General features: G+C 40.7%; 2 protein-coding genes across 3 annotated transcripts in view; one reads left to right on the forward strand and one right to left on the reverse strand.

Annotated features, from left to right (window-relative positions):
* The window catches only part of LOC472247 (eyes shut homolog), a 559,821-nt gene that overhangs the window by 81,523 nt on the left and 457,327 nt on the right, over positions 1 to 20,971 (reverse strand). The gene's annotated exons all lie outside the window — the stretch shown is intronic.
* On the forward strand, positions 6,654 to 12,121 carry LOC129144279 (zinc finger CCCH domain-containing protein 11C-like). 2 transcript variants are annotated; one of them, XM_054685967.2, is made up of 2 exons: positions 6,654 to 7,193; positions 7,573 to 12,121. In XM_054685967.2, the coding sequence occupies exon 2, from the start codon at positions 7,778 to 7,780 to the stop codon at positions 10,010 to 10,012; it is 2,235 nt and encodes a 744-aa protein (XP_054541942.1). In that variant the 5' UTR covers positions 6,654 to 7,193; positions 7,573 to 7,777; the 3' UTR covers positions 10,013 to 12,121. The 2 variants fall into 2 exon arrangements, with proteins under 2 accessions (XP_054541942.1, XP_054541941.1); XM_054685966.2 differs by having other exon boundaries at positions 6,654 to 6,892; positions 7,260 to 12,121.

Below are 20,971 nucleotides of genomic sequence, written 5' to 3' on the forward strand. Positions count from 1 at the left end.
GTTTGTGAAATTCATCTATATTATTGAATATAATAACTGTGGTTCATTCAGTATTACTGCTTCATAGTATTCCACTTTATGAATTTATCACAATATATTGTTTCTAGCTTTTCATTTTTATAAATCATGTTGCTCTGGGCATTCTTGGAAATATTTTTGGTTAGCATGATCCCCTTTCTGTTGAATATACACTTTGGAGTGCAATATCTGTGTCATAGGTATGTACATGTTCAACTTTAGTAGATAATGTAAGCAGTTTTCCTAAATCATTGTCCCAATTTAACTCCCACCAGCAATATAAGAGACATCCTATTGCTACATATCCATGTCAGCAGTTAGGATTATCTCTCTTCTTTATTTTAGTTATTCTCCTTGGTAAATAGTAGTAGTATCTCATTGAGGTTTTAATTTGCATTTCTCTGACTACAAATAAGATTGAAAATATGCAGATATCCTTTTCCTGAAGTGTCCACTCAAGTATTTCCTTCTTTTCTCTATTGCATTATTTATCTAGTTATAGTTAATTTGTAAAAGTTTAAAAATTATTTATCTGGATGCAAGTCTTTTGTTAGTTATGTGTGTGGCAAATATCTTTCCTCACTCTGTGGCTTGTTTTTGTAGTCTCTAAATGGTGTTTGTGTTGAAAAGAAGTTTTTAATTTTAACATCCAATGTATCCATCTTTTCTTATGAACAGTCATTTTTGGTCCCAATTTATCAAATCCTTACCTGTCCTAAAGTCTTGAAGGTATTATCTGCGTTATAGTCTTAGATTATCTTCTAATTGCTTTATTATTTTCTCTTTCACACTTTTCACAGTTAAATCTACAATCACCCAGAATGGATTTTCATGTGTGGTGGGTGGTAAGGGTCATTTCTTTTTTAAATCGTCAACTTTTTAAAAAAATTATTGTTATACTTTAAGTTCTGGGATGTATGTGTAGAACATACAGGTTTGTTACATAGGTATACAAGTGCCACGGTGGTTTGCTGCACCCATCAACCCATCATCCACATTAGGTATTTCTCCTGATGCTATCCCTCCCCTAGCCCCTCTCCCCCTGGCAGGCCCCAGTGTGTGATGTTCCCCTCCCTGTGTCATGTGTTCTCATTGTTCAACTCCCACTTATGAGTGAGAACGTGCAGTGTTTGGTTTTCCGTTCCTGTATTAGTCTGCTAAGAATGATGGTTTCCAGCTTCATCCACGTCCCTGCAAAGGACACGAACTCATCCTTCGTTGTGGCTGCATAGTATTCCAAGTTGCATATGTGCCACATTTTCTTTATCCAGTCTATCACCGATGGGCACTTGGGTTGGTTCCAAGTCTTTGCTATTGTGAACAGTGCTGCAATAAACATACATGTGCATGTGTCTTGAATTGACCCAGCATCATTTGTTGAAAAGACTATATTCTGTGTGGATTTCAATTTGAAAATTTTATATAATAAATATTGTATCTATATTTATAACTATGATTTCTCTTTATGTTTGTAAGGCTTAGCAATTAGGATATGCTATCAATTTATCATTTTAAGGCTGATTTTGTCTTTTTCTAAATGTCAAAGTATTTATTTTACCTCAATTGTTGGAAGAACTCATTGGTTGGAGCAGCTAAACCTAGATCTTTGTGGAGAGATAATGGAAAAAATCTGTAATAGGTGTTTGATTTTCTACTTAAATCTATTCACTGATTACTAATTTGCTCAGTTTATTTTCTGGAGTCAATTTTTAGTCATTTATATTTCTCCAGAAAATTATACATTTAAAGGCATGTTTTATTTTTACTAATATAAAGCTACATTTAATATTCTGTTAAATGTGTGAACAATTCTTGTAAATACTGTTTTTCATTTGTAGTTTTGGTATGATTTTTGTTTTCCTATTGTTACGGTCTGTATATTTTATAAAATGAATGTCTTTGATTCTGTTATCTATTGCTGTGAAACAAATTACTCCAACACTTAGTGGCTTAAAACAACAAACATTTAGTATCTCATGCAATTTCTGAGGCAAGGAAATCTAGGGGCAGCTTGGCTGGTTCAACATCTCTCACAAAGTCACAGTCAAGCTTTTCTTCCTGGGCTGCCATTGTCTCAAGGCTTGGCTGGGGCTGGAGAATCCACTGCTAAGCTCACTCACTTGGATACCGACAGAGCTCGATTCCTTGCTAGCTCTTGGCTGGAGGCTACATTTTCTTTCTTTCTTTCTTTGAGACAGAGTCTCCCTCTGTTGCCCAGGCTGGAGGGCAGTGGTGCGATCTCGGCTCACCGCAACCTCCTCCTCCGGGGTTCAAGCAATTCTCCTGCCTCAGCCTCCCGAGTAGCTGGGATGACAGGCGCCCGCCACCACGCCCAGCTAATTGTTTCTATTTTCAGTAGAGACGGGATTTCACCATGTTAGCCAGGATGGTCTTGATTTCCTGACCTCATGATCCGCCCACCTCGGCCTCCCAAAGTGCTGGGATTACATGCGTGAGCCACCGCGCCCGGCTGGAGGCTCCATTTTTTTTTTTTTTTTTACCCTGCAGTCCTCTCCATAGAACTGTTCACAATATGGCAACTTGCTTTTCACTCCTTTCCCCTTCTCACTCCTCTTTTCCAGCAATAGATCAGAGAGAGAGAGAGAGACAAAGACACAAAGAGACAGAGAGAACAAGAGAGCTCAACGTGGAAATTATACTCTTTCAAAGTCTAATCTTAGAAATGACTTACCATCACTTCCACATCTGCTATTGTTCAAACAGACTAACCCTGGTATAGTGCGTGTGGGAGGAGACTTCACAAGAGTGTGGGTACTCGGAGGCAGGCAGGGTCATTGAGGGTCATCTTGGAGGCTGGTCACCACTGATCCTGGTTATATACATATTTTATATATATATTATATATATTTTATATATTATATGTATTACATATATTTTGTATATATAATTTATATGTAATATAATATATATAAAAGATATATAATTTATATATATAATATATATGTATTTTTTAAGACAGAGTCTCATTCCATCACCCAGGCTGGAGTGCAGGGGCACGATCTCGGCTCATTGCAGCCTCCGCCTCCTGGGTTCAAGCGATTCTCCTTCCTTAGCCACTGAAGTAGCTGGGACAACAGGCATGTGCCACCATGCCTGGCTATTTTTTGAATCTTTAGTAGAGATGGGGTTTCACCATGTTGGCCAGGCTGGTCTCAAACTCCTGAGCTCAAGGGATCCACCCGCCTTGGCCTGCGAAAGTGCTGGGATTACCGTCGTGAGCCACTGCGCCCAGCCTGGTAATAGTTTTGTTGTGAATTCTATTTTTTTCTGATATTAATATTATTTTCTACTTTTGATTTGTGTATTTACATATATATATGTTTACATGATTTTTATCTTTATATTTTTAAACTTTTAAAATGTCACTATTTGGCTGGGTGTGGTGTCTCAGGCCTGTAATCCCAGCACTTTGAGAGGCCAAGGCAGGTGGATCACTTGAGGTCAGGAGTTCGAGACCAAACTGGCCAACATGGCAAAACCCCGTCTCTACTAAAAATGCAAAAAAACAAAAAAACAAAAAACAAAAAAAACCAAAAAAACAATTAGGGCATCGTGGCACATGCCTGTAATCCCAGCTACTTGGGAGGCGGAGGCAGGAGAATCTCTTTAACCCAGGAAGCGGAGGTTGTGGTGAGCCAAGATCACATCACCACACTCCAGCCTGGGCAACAGAGTGAGTCTCCATCTCAAAATATATATATATATATATTTTTTTTTAATTAAAATGCCACTCTATTTTAGCAAATCATGGGTTTTGTTCATTGAATCTGAAAGTCTTCAGTTTTCCATAGAAGAACCGAAAACATTTAAATGTACTGTCCTGATACTTGGCCTTACTTCTTATTCCTCTTATTTTCAAAAACATTGTTGAATTATATTTGTGTCTTTATTAAGATGATGTCCAAACAGGAGTTTAAAATTTCTTCTGTATAATCATGGAACATTCTCTGAACTGGCACATTGTAGACACTCAATAAGTATTTGTTGAATCAGTGATACAGATAGATGGATGGTTGGTTGAAAGAGGAATGATGCCGCTTTGCTAGGGGAGGTGAGTGTAGGACTCCCTCCCTCAAAGTAGTCTGTTAAACAGGGAAGTGGCTGCTTGGTTATCTGAACAAGTATTCACTCCATATTTTGAGCTAGACATAATCATTGAAAGAGAGCTAGAATGCCTTCCTATTGACTTCCTGGCCTGCTGGGAATTTTTGCTTCCTTCTCCCCCAGCCATCCAATTTTTCAAGAAAAATTTTCTGTTTGCCAGCTTATTTCCCCAACTCCCCTACTCTTTTGCCTTTCCTACCCTCTAAAGAGAGTCTAGGTCTCACAGGTGATCTTTTGTAGCTCTGTGATGCCTAATAATAGAACAGAAAAGGAGATGGGGAAGAACTGACAGAAAGACTAAAGAAAGGAATTAACTAGCGAGTGTAAGTGGAGCTGCCTAAGGATGCAATGCAGGGGAAAAACACACACACACACACACGCACACACACAAAATGGATGGGGACTACATGCTGAAGGGACTCAAGTCAAGAGGGAGAATTTGGGCTGCGAGTCAGCCAATGAGAGATTCCAAAAGGAATAGAAAGTGCTGAGAAGACAAAAGCACATGTAGCCTGATAAGGGCATGGTGACCAGGAGCTCAGGTCCCTCAGAAATGAGTGTCTAGTTCATGCCATCAGGTAAGCTACTAAGACTAGCAGAGCTGCAGCCTGATATAGGAGGAATCCAGGTGGATAATGGAGGAAGGAGATGATGAGTATCAGTTGCAGCCCTGGGACTGGTGCAGAAGCAGGGGTGGAGTTCCTCCTATTAACTTCCCCTATTGTAGATTTCACTGGGAAGAGATGCCTCTTGGTACAGTGGAGGAACTGCTCCTTGAATGTATTCAAGTGGCACATTTGGCTCCTTGAAGTGGATCCAAGTGGCACATGGGATAGATGGTGGTAGAAACAGAGATGTGCATCTCAGAAGGACATGTTGTCCTTCTGCCAGTTATAGTTCTGCCAGTAAATAGCCTCTAGGGCTCAGCCCCTTCAGGGATTCTTTTAGCTGCAGAGGTGCAGCTTAAACAGGTGGCCTTAAGGTGGCCCTTAACAAGTGGCCTTAAACAGGTGGCCTGAAAAAGGTGGCCTTAGCTAAGGCCACCACCCCCATCCCCTCAAAGGTTGGCATGCAGTGACTGATGGAGGGCCATGTTCACCCTAAGTGAGGCAACTCCAGCAGGCACCTACAGCTTCCTGTGGAGTTGGCTAAGGCAATCAGGTCTGCATCACAACCTGACTTCTCCCTCTGCTCAATTGTTTTCCCCTTCTTTTCACAGCTGTTAGTCCCAAGGGATACCCTAGAAATATACTAAACGCTAAACATTGTTTCAGGTCTGCTGTTGGACAACTCAACCCATGGCAGTGCTCTGTAAGACTACGGAGATTTTGTGGGATTAAAACTAGTAGAGAGTATGAAAGCCTTTTTTTTTTTTTTTTTTTTTTTTTTTTTTTTTGGCAGATGCAGTATTCTGAGAAATGGATTAACATGATTTAAAATGGTGGCCAAGAAATATGATTCTTCTTGTTTCATTGGATGGCCTGGAAGTGTAAGACAGTAAAATATAAAACAGACTGGGAATTTGTTTCAGGAGTCTAAGAGTAAATCCACAGGCTAAAAGAGGGTTGCAGTTGGAGGGAAAAAATGTACTTGCTATTTTTCAAAAAAGAGTTGGAAAGATTTGGTGTCAACCTGGATGTGAGGATGAAGACAAGCCAGCTAGAATAAATATTGATTCCAAGATTGAGGGCAGAGGTTTCTGGGAGTGTCACGGATGGGAACAGACAAAATGGAAAGAGACTTAATGAAGAAGATAATATCCTCAAGTTTTGATATCTCTAATTTAAAATGTCAACAAGCTATTTAAGAGGAAGTTTCTTTGTGTTGGGAGCCACCTTAGTTGTCCAGCCATATTAAGGGGCTGCAATACAGTCATGAAGGCTATAACCAGCACTATGGTATCATGCCCAGTCTAAAATGAGGCTGAGCTCTGGCCAATGTGGGGCTGCATGTGCCAGGAAGAAGGGGTGCCTTTTCTGACTGGCACAAAGATGTTGTGTGAGCTGGTAGGGGGCCTGGCCATTGCCTCAAAATCAGTGAGAGAGACAATGTGATGCCTGGTGAAATGCACAAATTTGGTTTAGATTAGAGATGGAAATGGATTAACATGATTTAAAATGGTGGCCAAGAAATATGATTCTTCTTATTTCATTGGAAGGCCTGGAAGTGTAAGAGGCTAAAATATAAAAATCTGTTTGTATTGACTTATTTTTCTCCTGTTATGGCTTATACTTTCCTGATCCTTTGCATTTTAAATAATTTTTGTTAGGATGTTAGACATTGTAAATATTTTATTGAAAGTCTAGATTTGGGGCTGGGCGTGGTAACTCATGCCTGTAATCCCAGCACTTTGGGAGGCGGAGGCGGGCAGATCACGAGGTCAGGAGATCGAGACCATCCTGGCTAACACGGTGAAACCCCGTCTCTACCAAAGATATAAGAAATTAGATCTTAGGCATCGCGTCATAGAGGAACTACGTCTTCCAGAACCCTCGCGCCCTGCGTCGTGCTGGCACTTTTACCGGCCGGGCCTTAGAGCGGAGCCTGTAGCCGGGCGCCATCTTTGACGCTGGCAGTCTTGGTTTTCTGCGAGTGCTGCTGCTGCTGGGAGGACGACGGACGGCAGCGGCCAAGCAAGAAGAAAGACGTGGCAGCAAGCGGGAGTCGGGGATAGTGTCATCGGTTCGGGTCCCACGACTTTGGAGCTTGTCTCAAACTCCACATACAGAAAGCCACCGACCTTATTCCGGTATCCTACACCCATTCCCCACCCTCATTACACTCCCACCCCTGGCCCTCAGCGTGGGAGTCAAGAGCAACAGGGACACTTCCGTACTCCTTGTAGGATTGGTGAAACCGTAATGAAGAACACCCCTAAACTCCCATAATCGGTGCGGATTCCTGTGGGGAAGGCGTATAGTGTTGACATCTTCCAGGCCTTGGTTCTGGACCTTGAGAAGGAGGCTGTGGAACTAGAGATAGCGATGCTTTTTAGGATTTGGGGATATTCCCTGCCCAAAAAATTCCTGGAAAATTGACTAGTATTAAGTGTGAAGAAATCTTGAAGACCAGAAATTGGATCTTACTGAAAAACTGATGTTTTTTTTGTTTTTCAGATTATATTGTTCAGCTATGGAAGATGGATTATTTTTCATGATCCTTTGACTCTCAAGTTCATCTTTAAATGAACTTTTTTTTTGTTTTTTTGTTTTGTTTTGTTTTGTTTTTGAGGAGATAACTAACCCTAGCTGTCTCCAGTCTGACAAAGGTTATTTGAATGGACTTAATCTCCCAGTAGTTGGGAGATGTTTTAAAAACACATGCTGTGTTTGAATTGTGGCTGAGAGGTTTTCTTGGCAATGTGAGGAGGAAAATTTTTTCTGCCTCATTATTATTAATTCATGGATTGAGTGTTGGTTCGACCTACAGGCGTAATAGATTGGAACTCAGTGAAGACACAGACGTTCCTGTTGAGAGCAACCAGCTAATGATTACAGTTTAAAGACAATTGCTGTGATCAAGTTGTCATTTGGAAGATTAAACCCATTTCACGAGGACTTGGAGCCTTGTCCTTGCTTTGAGGAAGCAGTGGCTTGTTTCAAGAAGCCACTTCTGATCTAAGAATCTACCCAGCATGCCTAATCAAGGAGAAGACTGCTATTTTTTTTTCTATTCTACATGTACCAAAGGTGACAGCTGCCCATTCCGTCACTGTGAAGCTGCACTAGGAAATGAAATTGTTTGCACATTATGGCGAGAAGGGCGCTGTTTTCGACGGGTGTGCAGGTTTCGGCACATGGAGATTGATAAAAAACGCAGTGAAATTCCTTGTTATTGGGAAAATCAGCCAACAGGATGTCAAAAATTAAACTGCGCTTTCCATCACAATAGAGGACGATATGTTGATGGCCTTTTCCTACCTCCGAGCACAACTGTGCCTGAGTCACCAGAAGAGGAAGTGAAGGCTAGCCAACTTTCAGTTCAGCAGAACAAATTGTCTGTCCAGTCCAATCCTTCCCCTCAGCTGCGGAGCGTTATGAAAGTAGAAAGTTCCGAAAATGTTCCTAGCCCCAAGCATCCACCAGTTGTAATTAATGCTGCAGATGATGATGAAGATGATGATGATCAGTTTCCTGAGGAAGGTGATGAAACCAAAACACCTACCCTGCAACCAACTCCTGAAGTTCACAATGGATTACGAGTGACTTCTGTCCGGAAACCTGCAGTCAATATAAAGCAAGGTGAATGTTTGCATTTTGGAATAAAAACTCTTGAGGAAATTAAGTCAGAGAAAATGAAGGAAAAATCTAAGAAGCAAGGTGAGGGTTCTTCAGGAGTTTCCAGTCTTTTGCTCCACCCTGAGCCTGTTCCAGGTCCTGAAAAAGAAAATGTCAGGACTGTGGTGAAGACAGTAACTCTCTCCACCAAACAAGGAGAAGAACCCTTGGTTAGATTGGGTCTTACTGAGAGACTGGGGAAACGAAAATTTTCGGCAGGCGCTGACAGTGATCCTCCATTAAAGCGTAGCCTGGCACAGAGGCTAGGGAAGAAAGTTGAAGCTCCGGAAACTAACACTGACGAAACACCAAAGACAGCTCAAGTTTCCAAGTCTCTTAAGGAGCGATTAGGCATGTCAGCTGATCCAAATAATGAGGACGCAACAGATAAAGTTAATAAAGTTGGTGAGATCCATGTGAAGACATTAGAAGAAATGCTTCTTGAAAGAGCCAGTCAGAAACATGGGGAATCGCAAACTAAACTCAAGACAGAAGGACCTTCAAAAACTGATGATTCTACTTCAGGAGCAAGAAGCTCCTCCACTCTCCGTATCAAAACCTTCTCTGAGGTCCTGGCTGAAGAAGAACATAGGCAGCAGGAAGCAGAGAGACAAAAAAGCAAAAAGGATACAACTTGCATGAAGCTGAAGACTGATAGTGAAATTAAAAAAACAGTAGTTTTGCCACCCATTGTTGCCAGCAAAGGACAATCAGAGGAGCCTGCAGGTAAAACAAAGTCCATGCAGGAGGTGCACATGAAGACGCTGGAAGAAATTAAACTGGAGAAGGCACGGAGGGTGCAGCAGAGCTCTGAGAGCAGCACCAGCTCCCCGTCTCAACATGAGGCCACTCCGGGGGCAAGGTTGCTGCTGCGAGTCACCCAAAGAACATGGAGGAAAGAAGAGAAGATACTTCAGGAAGGAAATGAAGTTGATTTTCAGAGCCGTATTAGAATGGAAGCTACAGAGGCTTCAGTTGAGACCACAGGAGTTGACATCAGTAAAATTCAAGTCAAGAGATGTGCGACCATGAGAGAGATGCGCATGCGGAAACAGCAGGAGAGGGAAAAATCAGTCTGGACACCTCTTCGGGGAGATGTAGCCTCTTGCAATACCCGAGTGGCAGAGAAACCAGTGCTCACTGCTGTGCCAGGAATCACATGGCACCTGACCAAGCAGCTTCCCACAAAGTCATCCCAGAAGGTGGAGGTAGAAACCTCAGGGATTGCAGACTCATTATTGAATGTGAAATGGGCAGCACAGACCTTGGAAAAAAGGGGTGAAGCTAAACCCAAAGTGAACGTGAAGCAATCTGTGGTTAAAGTTGTGTCATCCCCCAAATTGGCCCCAAAACGTAAGGCAGTGGAGATGCACCTTGCTGTCACTGCCGCTGTGAAGCCACTCAGCTCCAGCAGCGTCCTACAGGAACCCCCAGCCAAAAAGGCAGCTGTGGATGCTGTTGTCCTGCTTGTCTCTGAGGACAAATCAGTCACTGTGCCTGAAGCAGAAAATCCTAGAGACAGTCTTTTTTTCTTTTTCTTTTTCTTTTTCTTTTCTTTCTTTCTTTTTTTTTTAATATACTGTAAGTTTTAGGGTACACGTGCACATTGTGCAGGTTAGTTACATCTGTATACATGTGCCATGCTGGTGCGCTGCACCCACTAACTCGTCATCTAGCAGTAGGTATATCTCCCAGTGCTATCCCTCCCCCCTCCCCCCACCCCACCACAGTCCCCAGAGTGTGATATTCCCCTTCCTGTGTCCATGTGATCTCATTGCTCAATTCCCACCTATGAGTGAGAATATGTGGTGTTTGGTTAGAGACAGTCTTGTGCTGCCTCCAACCCAGTCCTCTTCAGATTCCTCACCCCCGGAGGCGTCTGGCCCTTCCTCATCCCAAATGAGCATGAAAACTCGCCGACTCAGCTCTGCCTCAACAGGAAAGCCCCCACTCTCTGTGGAGGATGATTTTGAGAAACTAACGTGGGAGATTTCAGGAGGCAAATGGGAAGCTGAGGTTGACCTGGATCCTGGGAAAGATGAAGATGACCTTCCGCTTGAGCTATGAGAAATGATTGATAGCTGAAGGTGGTAGTGAGGACACTTTAAAAAAAAAACCGCCAAAAAACTGGACTTAGTTTCATCTATTGTAACATTTACCTGAGACGATCATTTCTTTAGTCTAGAATTTGCCCCAAATCAGAAGTATACCTCTGAATTATCTGTATGTGTCCTGGATTCCTTGGGGTCAGATTTTTAAAGTTACTTTATAACCATTTTGTCCATTTGATGCCATTGTTTATCATCTTTTGAGAAAAAAGTTCTGTCATACCCTTCTCTCCACAAAAAAGAGACTGAGAGGGAGATCAAGTGAAAGGGTGCAAGCAAACTTAGTGACTCCTTGAGGTGTTTGTCAGTTTTGGCTTTTTTCTCCTTTGTTGTATTCTTTATGTCTTGTCTTGATGTACTTAATATTACCTGAGTTTGAAATGGATGAAGACAGCTGCTACCATTAAGGACCAAATTTTATGCTACCACTAAACAAAAATACCCACTCAGTCTGTGTTAAATTGTATGTCTTTGTAAAGGTATTTAGAGATTCAACTAAGCTTTAAAGAGGGCTGAGCAGCTCAGGAAGCCTGTAATGTGGGCATAACTCTTTGGACCTGATCTTGATGCTTCTGCTGCTCTGTTGGCCTCTGAAGAGCAATATCTAATTTATTATTACTGTAATTTTTTAAAAGGCTTTAAAGTGCCTCAGGGGTCCCCTGAAACTAATTTTCTATTTCTGGGATTCCCTGGATTCATTATATGAGATGGTGACATGATTAGAGGAATTCTTTTTTCGTATGAAAATTGTCCCTTTTCTTCTTCAGTACTTGCCTCCTTGCTGGCATTGAATTAACACAGGGACAAAATTTGGTTAATTTTTTATTTCTAATTCTCCCAACAAACCCCTGTTGCCCAGTATTTATGTGGTGGCCTTTAACCACCTGAGGGAAAAAATGAGCTTATTCAAGCTGCCAATATTTATCTATGGGCTGTAGCAGTACACCGAATTGTACTGTGCCAGGGATATTGAGATGCTCTGGGGGTGTATTGTATACCTGCCAGTTTTCTTCATTTCTGAATTGAGTTTTCTTTTCTTGATGTTGGTTTCCTTCATATCACCTCAAGGTTTAGATTTGTGAAGGAATAAGCATGACGGAAATAATAGTCTTGAAAGGAGATATGTTGTATATAATCAGAAGGAAGAGGAAGGAAGGATTTAACCATTTTGATATTTTGCTGTAGGTGGCCAGTTTTGTTTCTCATAGGGAAATCTGACCCACCTGTCATGTTGGCTCCTAAGGAACTGCTGTTGTAAGCGGCTCATCAAGAGTTGAACTTCACGTAGCCTTGTTGGGAATATGGAAAAGGAAGAAAGCCACAGGACTGCCCATTCAGTCTTGTTAAGATTGGGATGATTCTGCACAAGCAAAAATGACTTGAAATTTATGTATCGACACACCTCTAGCAATCCATCTTCAGCTGACTGAATGTTGTATGATAGCCCTTCTCCAAAGCAGGGGTAGAATGTTCAGGTTTCACCACGGATTTTCTACTTATTTCGCTTTTGGAATCAGCTTACAGATTCCAGGTCCCTTTTGTATATATTCTTTATTCTTTTGCTTTTTTAAAAAATAAACTTGTATTAGTCAATGTTTCGTGTTCCGCATTATTTGAACCATTTGCCCTTACAGAAAGAGAAATACTTGTTTGTGTTTTAAATACAAGCGATGTAGGAAAAAAAAAAAAAAAAGAAAGAAAGAAAGAAATTAGCCAGGCGTGGTGGTGGGTGCCTGTAGTCCCAGCTACTTGGGAGGCTGAGGCAGGAGAATGGCATGAACCTGGGAGGCAGAGGTTGCAGTGAGCTGAGATCGTGCCACTGCACTCCAGCCTGGGCAGCAGAGCAAGAGTCCGTCTCAAAAAAAAAAAAAAAAAAAAAAAAAAAAAAAAAAAAAAAAAGAAAGTCTAGATTTTGTAGTCTTCCTCTGGAAAGCCGAATTTTGTTTTGCCGGGGAGTTCAGTTACTTACCATTCAACCTGATCCTTTTTAAGCGTATTTTTAAGTTTGGGAGTATGCGTCTAGAGTAAGTTTTTCTTTAGGGCTAATTTAATTATCCTTTTGAAGCACGCCTCTTCAGGAGGCTCGAGGAAATATTCAGGGTGGTCAGCAATGCCTCCATTCTGGCTGGCTGCAACTCAACCCCCAGCTCACAAATCCCAGTAGCTGTTTTTGCCTGGCCTCATAGAGTTTCATTTCATGCATATGTAGCCTAATATTCAATGAAGGACTCAGGATAGCTGCCTGTATAGATTTCTGGAGTTCTTTCTCTCTGTGCCTCACATTTCAGCTCTTTTAGCTCCTTTAACTCTGATCTCTGTCTATTAAATTCAGTAAGTTGGATCTGCCTTGTCATGGTTCCTCCTCTCTTACTGCAGTCTTGGAAGTGCCTACATCCAGAAAGCCATGTTGGTTATAGGGCTTACCTCATTTCTTTTCCTGTTCTGAAGACTCACACTTCTGTGCTGTGTCTGTTTTCTAACGTCTGAAAACAGCTGTCTCATGTATTTTGTCCAATTTCCTAGCTGTTTACAGCAGAGAGACAGATTTGGTACCAGTTATTCTATCACATTGAGAAGTGACAGTCCCTAAACTTGCTCTAAACATGTTTAGATTTAATGTGAACAACTAATGTTTCCATTTTCAGTTTCTCTTAGCAGTTTTCACGAGCTTCAATCCGTTAATTCTCAAATACATCCATAAATCACTTGGAATATCTTAATGCATTGTATGAAAGATAATTCCTCCTCTGTACCCATCATCAGCACTCTTCCTTTAAATTGTGGGATATGTTTTTCTGAGACTGTGGCTTTAGCGTGTACGAGAAAAATTCAGTTGTTATCCCCTCATTTTGGGGAGTAAAAATCATAAGAACGAGGAGCATTATAGTATCTAATCTTGTCCAACAAAAACCTAGGTAACTTTGGAAGTTTTCTTCTCTCTCCCCCACTCTCCCACTTCTATGTGTGTATAAGTGTGTTTATTGAATAAAGAGCCTTTTATTTTTATTTATTTATTTATTTATTCGAGATGATGTCTCACTGTCATCCAGGCTGGAGTGCAGTGGTGTGATCTCAGCTCACTGCAGCCTCCACCTCCCGGGTTCAAGCGATTCTTCTGCCTCAGCCTCCCTAGCAGTTGGGACAGACTACAGGCACATCCCACCACGCCCAGCTAATTTTTTGTATTTTTATTAGAGACAGGGTTTCACTTGTTGGCCAGGCTGGTCTTGAACTCCTGACCTCAGGTGATCCACCTGCCTTGGCCTCCCAAAGTGCTAGAATTACAGGCGTGAGCCACTGCCTCAGGCTGAATAAAGAGCCTTTTAGATAATGTCTTGCCTGACAAGTTTAAAACAACTTTCTTACCAGATATGCCATAATAAAAATCTCCAAGAAATTTTCCTTAGGCTACATCTCAATGGGCCATTTAATACTATATCAATAAACTTTATTACATAATAAGATCTTGGTGTTTATCAGAAAGGGATTTGAGCCAGGGTGTTTTAATTTGATTAGTATCTTGAGTGAGAAAGATCTCTGTTTTCATTAGCCTTCTCAGAAAAAATTCCCCCTATTTATCAGGAATGCAAATGTTTCAGATTGAAGTGGGTACCCAGACATAGCTCAACATTGCACAAACAGGTGCCAAGGGGAATCTGTTTCCTTTTCTATCTAACTCCAACTCCTTTGAATTTTTTTGACAGGTACTTAGAAAAACTGGGATTGACAAAGTGATACAGTTTGAGTTATATGTTGCCATAGAAAGAGGCAAGTTGGCAAATATTTTGGTAAATCATTTCAAGATAGCTTTGAGGAGGTCCTCAAAGCTTAGTATTATACATAGAGCAAGAGGATTATATGAAGTATGAAGAGAAAATTTCTTCTGATTTTCTAAGGAAGATATTGTTTAAGATCCAAGACTAGAAAACCAGGTGAATAATGTAATAGTAGTGCTTGGGCGAATCAAACCTTTTGGTGTGTTAAGTTTAAATTCTCAGGAGGATCGGGAAATCCATGGAACCAGATGGCTCCTAATTGTTTACAAGGAGAAAAAAGTCATGCAGAGGTTGAGAATTGCATGGTATTAAAACCTATAGGGTTAAAAAAATTAGAAAAAAACTAGTGTGGAGTTTGGAGTATTTCAACTGGTAATCAAATACAGAATGTTATGAGATAGCTGATGAGATATTCTTTCGCTAGATTTCCTCAAATAAATAAAGGCTGTTGATGGTTCCATCAAGACGGTTTTGCGTGTAGGGAAATAATTAGCATGTGTTTTATTTCCGTTAACATATGTTCGTAATTGCACCCATACACTTCCTTAGAAGGGGAAAGTTTGCAGGCCTCTGAAATGACCATTGTACTTCCATAGCAGAATTCAAAACCAACACTATAGAAAGCATCTATAGCTGCCTTAAAGAAAAAAATTGGTGAATCAGCCAAGGGTGACGGGAAACATGGGGCCTGGTAGACTTGTCATATCTTGTTACAAATGTTCTCAAAAAAGCATTATTCATGTGCCTCTGGTTCCTACGACTGGATATCAGATATCACCAAGTCTCTGTCACTGAGGAACTTATAGCTTAAAAGGGGGACTTTTAAATAAGTAAGCACACGAGTAGACATTAATCAGCTCACCAACCCCAAAATATTGGAGCATTAGGAAGAACTGAATTCGAATCTTTGCTCTGGTACTTAAAGTGTGATTATGGGAATGTGTTTTAATTTTAATGAACATCAGTTCCCATCTCAGTTAATAGCAACCAAGCTTCCCGGTAAAAATTCTATGGTTATCCTTTATGTATCTTTCCCCTTGCCTCTTACTGCCAATTTAGCAGCACGTCCAATTGATCCTACTTTCAAACAGACGTGACTACTTCTCTCCCTTTCACAGTGACATCCAAGGCCTCAACATCTATTGCCTAGACAATTGGCCTCCAGTCTACTTCTACTTTTGTCTTCCTCCCCTTGATCCCTGTTCAATTTTTCTTGGTTGAATAGCCATATTGATCCTTTCAGGATGCATTGGATCACAATACTATCTTGCTCTAACCCCTTCAGGTCCCTCCCATTGCACTGGACTATACAAACTCTTGGCTGGGCATGGTGGCTCATGCCTGTGATCCCAGCACTTGGAGAGGCCAAGGTAGACAGATCACTTGAGGTCAGGAGTTTGAGACCAGGCTGGCCAACATGGTGAAACCTCAACTCTACTAAAAATACAAAAATTAGTCAGGCAAGGTGGCATGTGCCTGTAATCCCAGCTACTCGGGAGGCTGAGGCAGGAGAATTGCTTGAACCCAGGAGGCAGAGGTTGCAGTGAGCCGAGATCATGACACTGCACTCCAGCCTGGGTGATGGAGTGAGACTCTGTCTAAATCTATCTATCTATCTATCTATCTATCTATCTATCTATCTATCTATAGATATATCTGGGATTAGTGGTGACCAGCTTCCAAGATGACCCTCAATGATCCTGCCTGCCTCCGAGTACCCACACTCTTGTGAAGTTCCCTCCCTCACACACTACGCCAGGGTTAGTCTGTTTGACTAACCCTGGTTAGTCAAAAACAAAAACAAGGAAATAAAAAAACCCAAACTCTTCAGTATGCCCTTCAAGGCTCCACGTGACCTTGCCGTGTCTACCTCTTCTGCCTCATCTGAACCTTAGCTCTTTCCACACCCTTCTCATTCTGCTACAGTCATCTAGTTCTTACTGTTCTATGAGCAGCTCATTTGCTAAGCTCATTTCTTCTCCAAGGAGTGGCTCCATTTCTCGAGCGATTCCCATTTCCACTGGCTGGTTTATCATTATCATATAAGCTCCATGTCTAACTCAAGTGTTACCACTTCAAATGGGTTTTCACCATCCTAGCTAAACTAGCAGCCACTGTCTCTCTTGCTCTGTTTTATATCTTCATGGCAATATTGCCAACTGAAATTTTATTATTATTATTTTAAAATATTATTTATTTCTTACTAGAAGGTTAGTTCTGTAATGACCAACTTTTCCTGTCGTGTTCACTATTGTTTTCCAAGCGCATAATCGATACCCATTAAATATCTGTCAAATGAATACATAATTTTTAATGGGGATGATAAATAAAATATTATTTTTTGAGGAGGGAATAAAAGAACATACGTATATCCATAAATACTACGCTTGATCTTCGCCAAAAGGCCGAGAAGCGATACGTATATCTATAAATACTTAAAAAGTATGAAGTACTACAATATTAATATTCATAGATATATAACTAAAAGGGTTGGATGGTAAACAAAGTACTTGGACATGTTTCTGGTAAGTTTCTCTATGAGCTGGGACATAAGTTTTACATTTAATCCTATTTTCTATGTCAAAGGAGGATAAGTGAGTTTTACCCATTGAACAAATAGACCCATTACTCATATTTCACAATTAGCTGCTTTATGCATATTTGACCAATGTTGCACTTTAAGCAATTACAGATAACACTTAGTCCTGGACTTACAGATGGTTTGACTTATGGATGGGGAACGCAGTAGAATATTGTGTTCCCAATAACGCTGCCTATTTACAAAAGCAGCGTTTCCATCCTTTTCATTAGTTAAAAGTGAATAGTTTCTACTAATTAAATTAATATTTAATATTTAATTTGTGTCAATTAAATATGCACGAATTCTGCACAACCCTCAGCCCCCTTTTGCAGATTCTGATATGACAGTTGAGTATTATTATATGAGTAATGATAACTGTCAGGGCCAATGTTGGAAGCAACCATGTGACCTACTAATACAATATTTATCCTCTGTCCCTTTGATTTTCTGTTTAGTAGGCTCTCCAAATTATCACTCATTATGTATCCCAAAGCAGAAATCAGTGTAGGTAGCATTACTAAACTTAGCAAATAAAAATATGGGATGCCAAGTTAAATGTGAATTTCAGAAAAATGAGTGCTTTTCTGGTGTAAGTATGTCCTATGCATAAGTATGTAGGGGTACAGTTTTGCTAAAAATTATTTATTGTATATTTGAAATTTATATTTAGCTGGATATCATGTATTTTATCTGGTAAACATATATATAGGATATAGCCAGTGACATAATTCCTGATGCCATCACTGGTCCTTTGGCTCAGACCACAGTATTTCTAATATCAGCGGAGCACAGCTAGATTGTTCAACTGTTGCATCTGTTAAGGTGGTTAGAAGATGGTATTTCATGGAACAAGAATATTTACTATGCCTTCCTTTATCTAAGTGCCTTTAATATGTTTCCTTTTATTTGAATACCTTTGAGTGAGAAATAGACATAAAGGAGAGTTTTCCTATGATGCCTGACTAACTCTGAATACTTCCTGGCACTTGTAAGATAAACTTGGTCATGATAAATTAAGTGATCAGTTATTGCTCCCAAGGTTTCTGTCATCTGGGTTTAGGGTCAGAGGTGGATTTTCTGTGAAGTTAGGAAAACTATAGCTTTAGGGCCGTCACTCGCATAGGTCACTTCCATGGCCCCGTGCCTAATTTTGCATTCTTTTTCTTAAATACAAAACAAAGAGACCTCCCACACTCTATAAGTGCCATGAAAACCTGCATTCTATCCCCTCATCCCCCACCCATGTCTAGGGATAAACAGTCTAGCATGCTAGCTCTAGATAATTGCTGCTTTGGATAATTTCCAGATAAAATGCCCAAATTGACAAGACAAGTGTTTTACATGTAAACAAGTTGCACTTACTTATCTTAGGCCCCCAACAACCTGATTCATTTCAGCTATTGGCTTTTTCTTTTCTCTATGGTCACAGTTATCACAGTATGCTCCCAGGAACATGGGGGCAGAGCTTCAACGTTAAACAGGTCTTTCTGTTTTCCTTTCCACTGGGAGATACCTAGTTCAATGTTCCTGTAACCAGTTGGAATATATGCCAATCTCAAAGTTAAATTCTGGCTCTTTAGGAGGGAGCTTTCATCTGAAGACCTGGGATCTTCAGATTATCACTGCGTTGTCACTTCCCCTAATTTAACAGCTGCTTGTTTTGCTTTACTCCAGTCCTCAACCCCCAGATGAGGTAGTAGAGATTCCCTACTGTTTCGTGGAACACCAGCAACATGGACACAAAGGCAAACTCCAGCTTTCCTCACACCTCTTAAAGAGCATCTTGAACCCTACAAGTCTAGATGGCCCTGGCCTATTCCCTGGGGGATATTTTTTCCCCATAGGTAGGGCTGGTGAGATATTATGTTGGAGTCACCCGGGGCCTATTCTTGTACCTCTTCTGTCTTTCTTTGGGTACTTTCATTCACTTGGTAATCCCATCTTTTGTCATGGCTCTGAAAACCATCCAAATGTTGACAGCTCCCTAGTTTATATCTGGGAAATTATAGGAGGGTTTAGAGTAAAGAAGTGACCCCATACATGCGTGATTAACACATGCTTAAAGGATCAGCCCCGAATTCTCCCTTGACTCAAAACTTATTCAACTGTCTATCTGGGTGTCCTTTAGGCATCTCAGACATACTGTGATCACAGCTGAGCTCCTGATCTTGCCTCCAGATATGGTCTTTCTGCAGTTTTCCATAACTCGATAAATGACAACTTCATCTTCCCAGTGTTTCAGGCCAAAAATCTTGGAGTCATTTCTGACTCCTCTGTTATTCTCACGTTAGCTGTTCAAACTATCTAAATAACAGTCTACCTACTAAATACCCTTTGTCTCTACCTTCAGGGTATATCCAGAATCTGATCCCTTCTCAGTATCTTCACAGCAAACACCTGGCCCAGGCCACCTCATCTCCTACGTGGCCTTGTAATTGCCTCCTAACTGGTCTCCCTGCTTCTGTTTTCAGCCAGCTTTAGTCTGTACTCAATGTAGCAGTCAAAGCAGTCTTTTCAATACATAAGTCAGAGCATGTTAGTTATCCTCTGCTCAAAAGCCTCCAAGAGCTTCCCACATTAATAGGAATAAAAGCCCAAGTCCTATAATGGCCTGCGAGGTGGTATCTGATCAGACCCTCTGCAATGACTATTGTCCTTGTCTTCTCAAATTTTATCCACCACCCACTCCCCTCCAGCCTTGCTGACCTTGCTGTTTTTCACAGAAGCCAAACATTTCCCCACTTAGTGCCTTTCCATTGGCTGTTCCATCTGCCTGGATTGCTCTTCCTTCAGGTGTGTCTATCTGTGTGTGTGTGTGTATGTGCGTGTGTGTGTATACATGCTTACATGCTTCCTTACCTCCTTCAAGTACTTTCTCAAATGTTACCTTCTCAATGATCACCCCATTTAAAATCAAAACCCCCCCTCCACAATTGTTAATCCTTGTTTTGATTTTTCTCCATAGCATTCATTACTTCTAAGAGAGGTTTTTAAAAATTTTTTATTCTGTCTCTTCCAATTAAATATAAGCTCCATGAAATCGGGTTTTTATCTGTTTTCGTTCCTGCTCTATCATTCCTAGCACTCAGAATAGTGCCTGTCACAAGAAATGGAGGGCACTCAACATATATCCATTGAATGCATAAAACAGGATAAGAAAGTCTTAAACATTTGCTTAATGTGTCTTCATCAATCCTTAAAGGTTCAAAAGCACTCAACCCTCTTTCTCTTCTTTGGACTTCCCCTTATGGTATGTGTGTGTGTGTGTGTGTGTGTGTGTGTGTGTGTGTGTGTTTTCCAGCTAAAACCTAATATCCTTGAGTTACACCATTAAGAGAGCTGCAGCTAGCTCTTCAGAAATCTTGTATCTACTGAACTCCAAGAACATCATTTATTCAGTACCCAAGGATGGGACATAGCCAATGATGATGATGGGAACATTTTCAGGAAATGTGCTCACTCACATAGATTTTTGTTCATGGAATAAGTTTCTGAAGGTCTGTTTATCAGGGTAAAACTTCAGTCCTGTATCAACTTACAATCCCATACAGAAGGGTCACTGTTTACATTTCTCCAAAGCCTGGTCAAAAGTAACTTTGACTAATTTGATTAAATTGATTGATAACTCAAAGTAAATCATATCACCAAAACACTTCTCATTCCAATGCTTGATAGTTATGGAATTTGCTGAGACCACCCACTGAATACCCGTTCAAATGAATGGAATCTCACAGAGCACACATAATCATCTCTGACTTTTGTAGCCGTAGGGATACATTAATACCTGTGCCTCATACTTAACTGAAAATCACCAGTTGTCGGCTGAGTAGTTTACTGCATGTCAAATCTGAGGTCCAGTGTAATAGACTGTTTTACTACTTCTATTCAGAATTTTCTAATTCATAGACATTCTAATTTTATTTGTCTTTTTCTCTCAAATACCATGATAGGGTGAAAATTTGAGCTTTTGTATCTTAATGTTTATTGAACATTAAGATACATAGAGAATACTCTACTATACATAAATGCATACCACTCAATGAATTGTCCTTGGATGAACATTGCTGTAAAACTACTCAAGTTAAA

Source organism: Pan troglodytes, chromosome 5 (genome assembly GCF_028858775.2).
Source record: "Pan troglodytes isolate AG18354 chromosome 5, NHGRI_mPanTro3-v2.0_pri, whole genome shotgun sequence".
NCBI lineage: Eukaryota > Metazoa > Chordata > Mammalia > Primates > Hominidae > Pan > Pan troglodytes.

Coding starts and splice junctions, on each gene's coding strand:
- LOC129144279 (XM_054685967.2), top strand. CDS start 7,778: ATGCCTAATCAAGGAGAAGACTGCTATTTTTTTTTCTATTCTACATGT.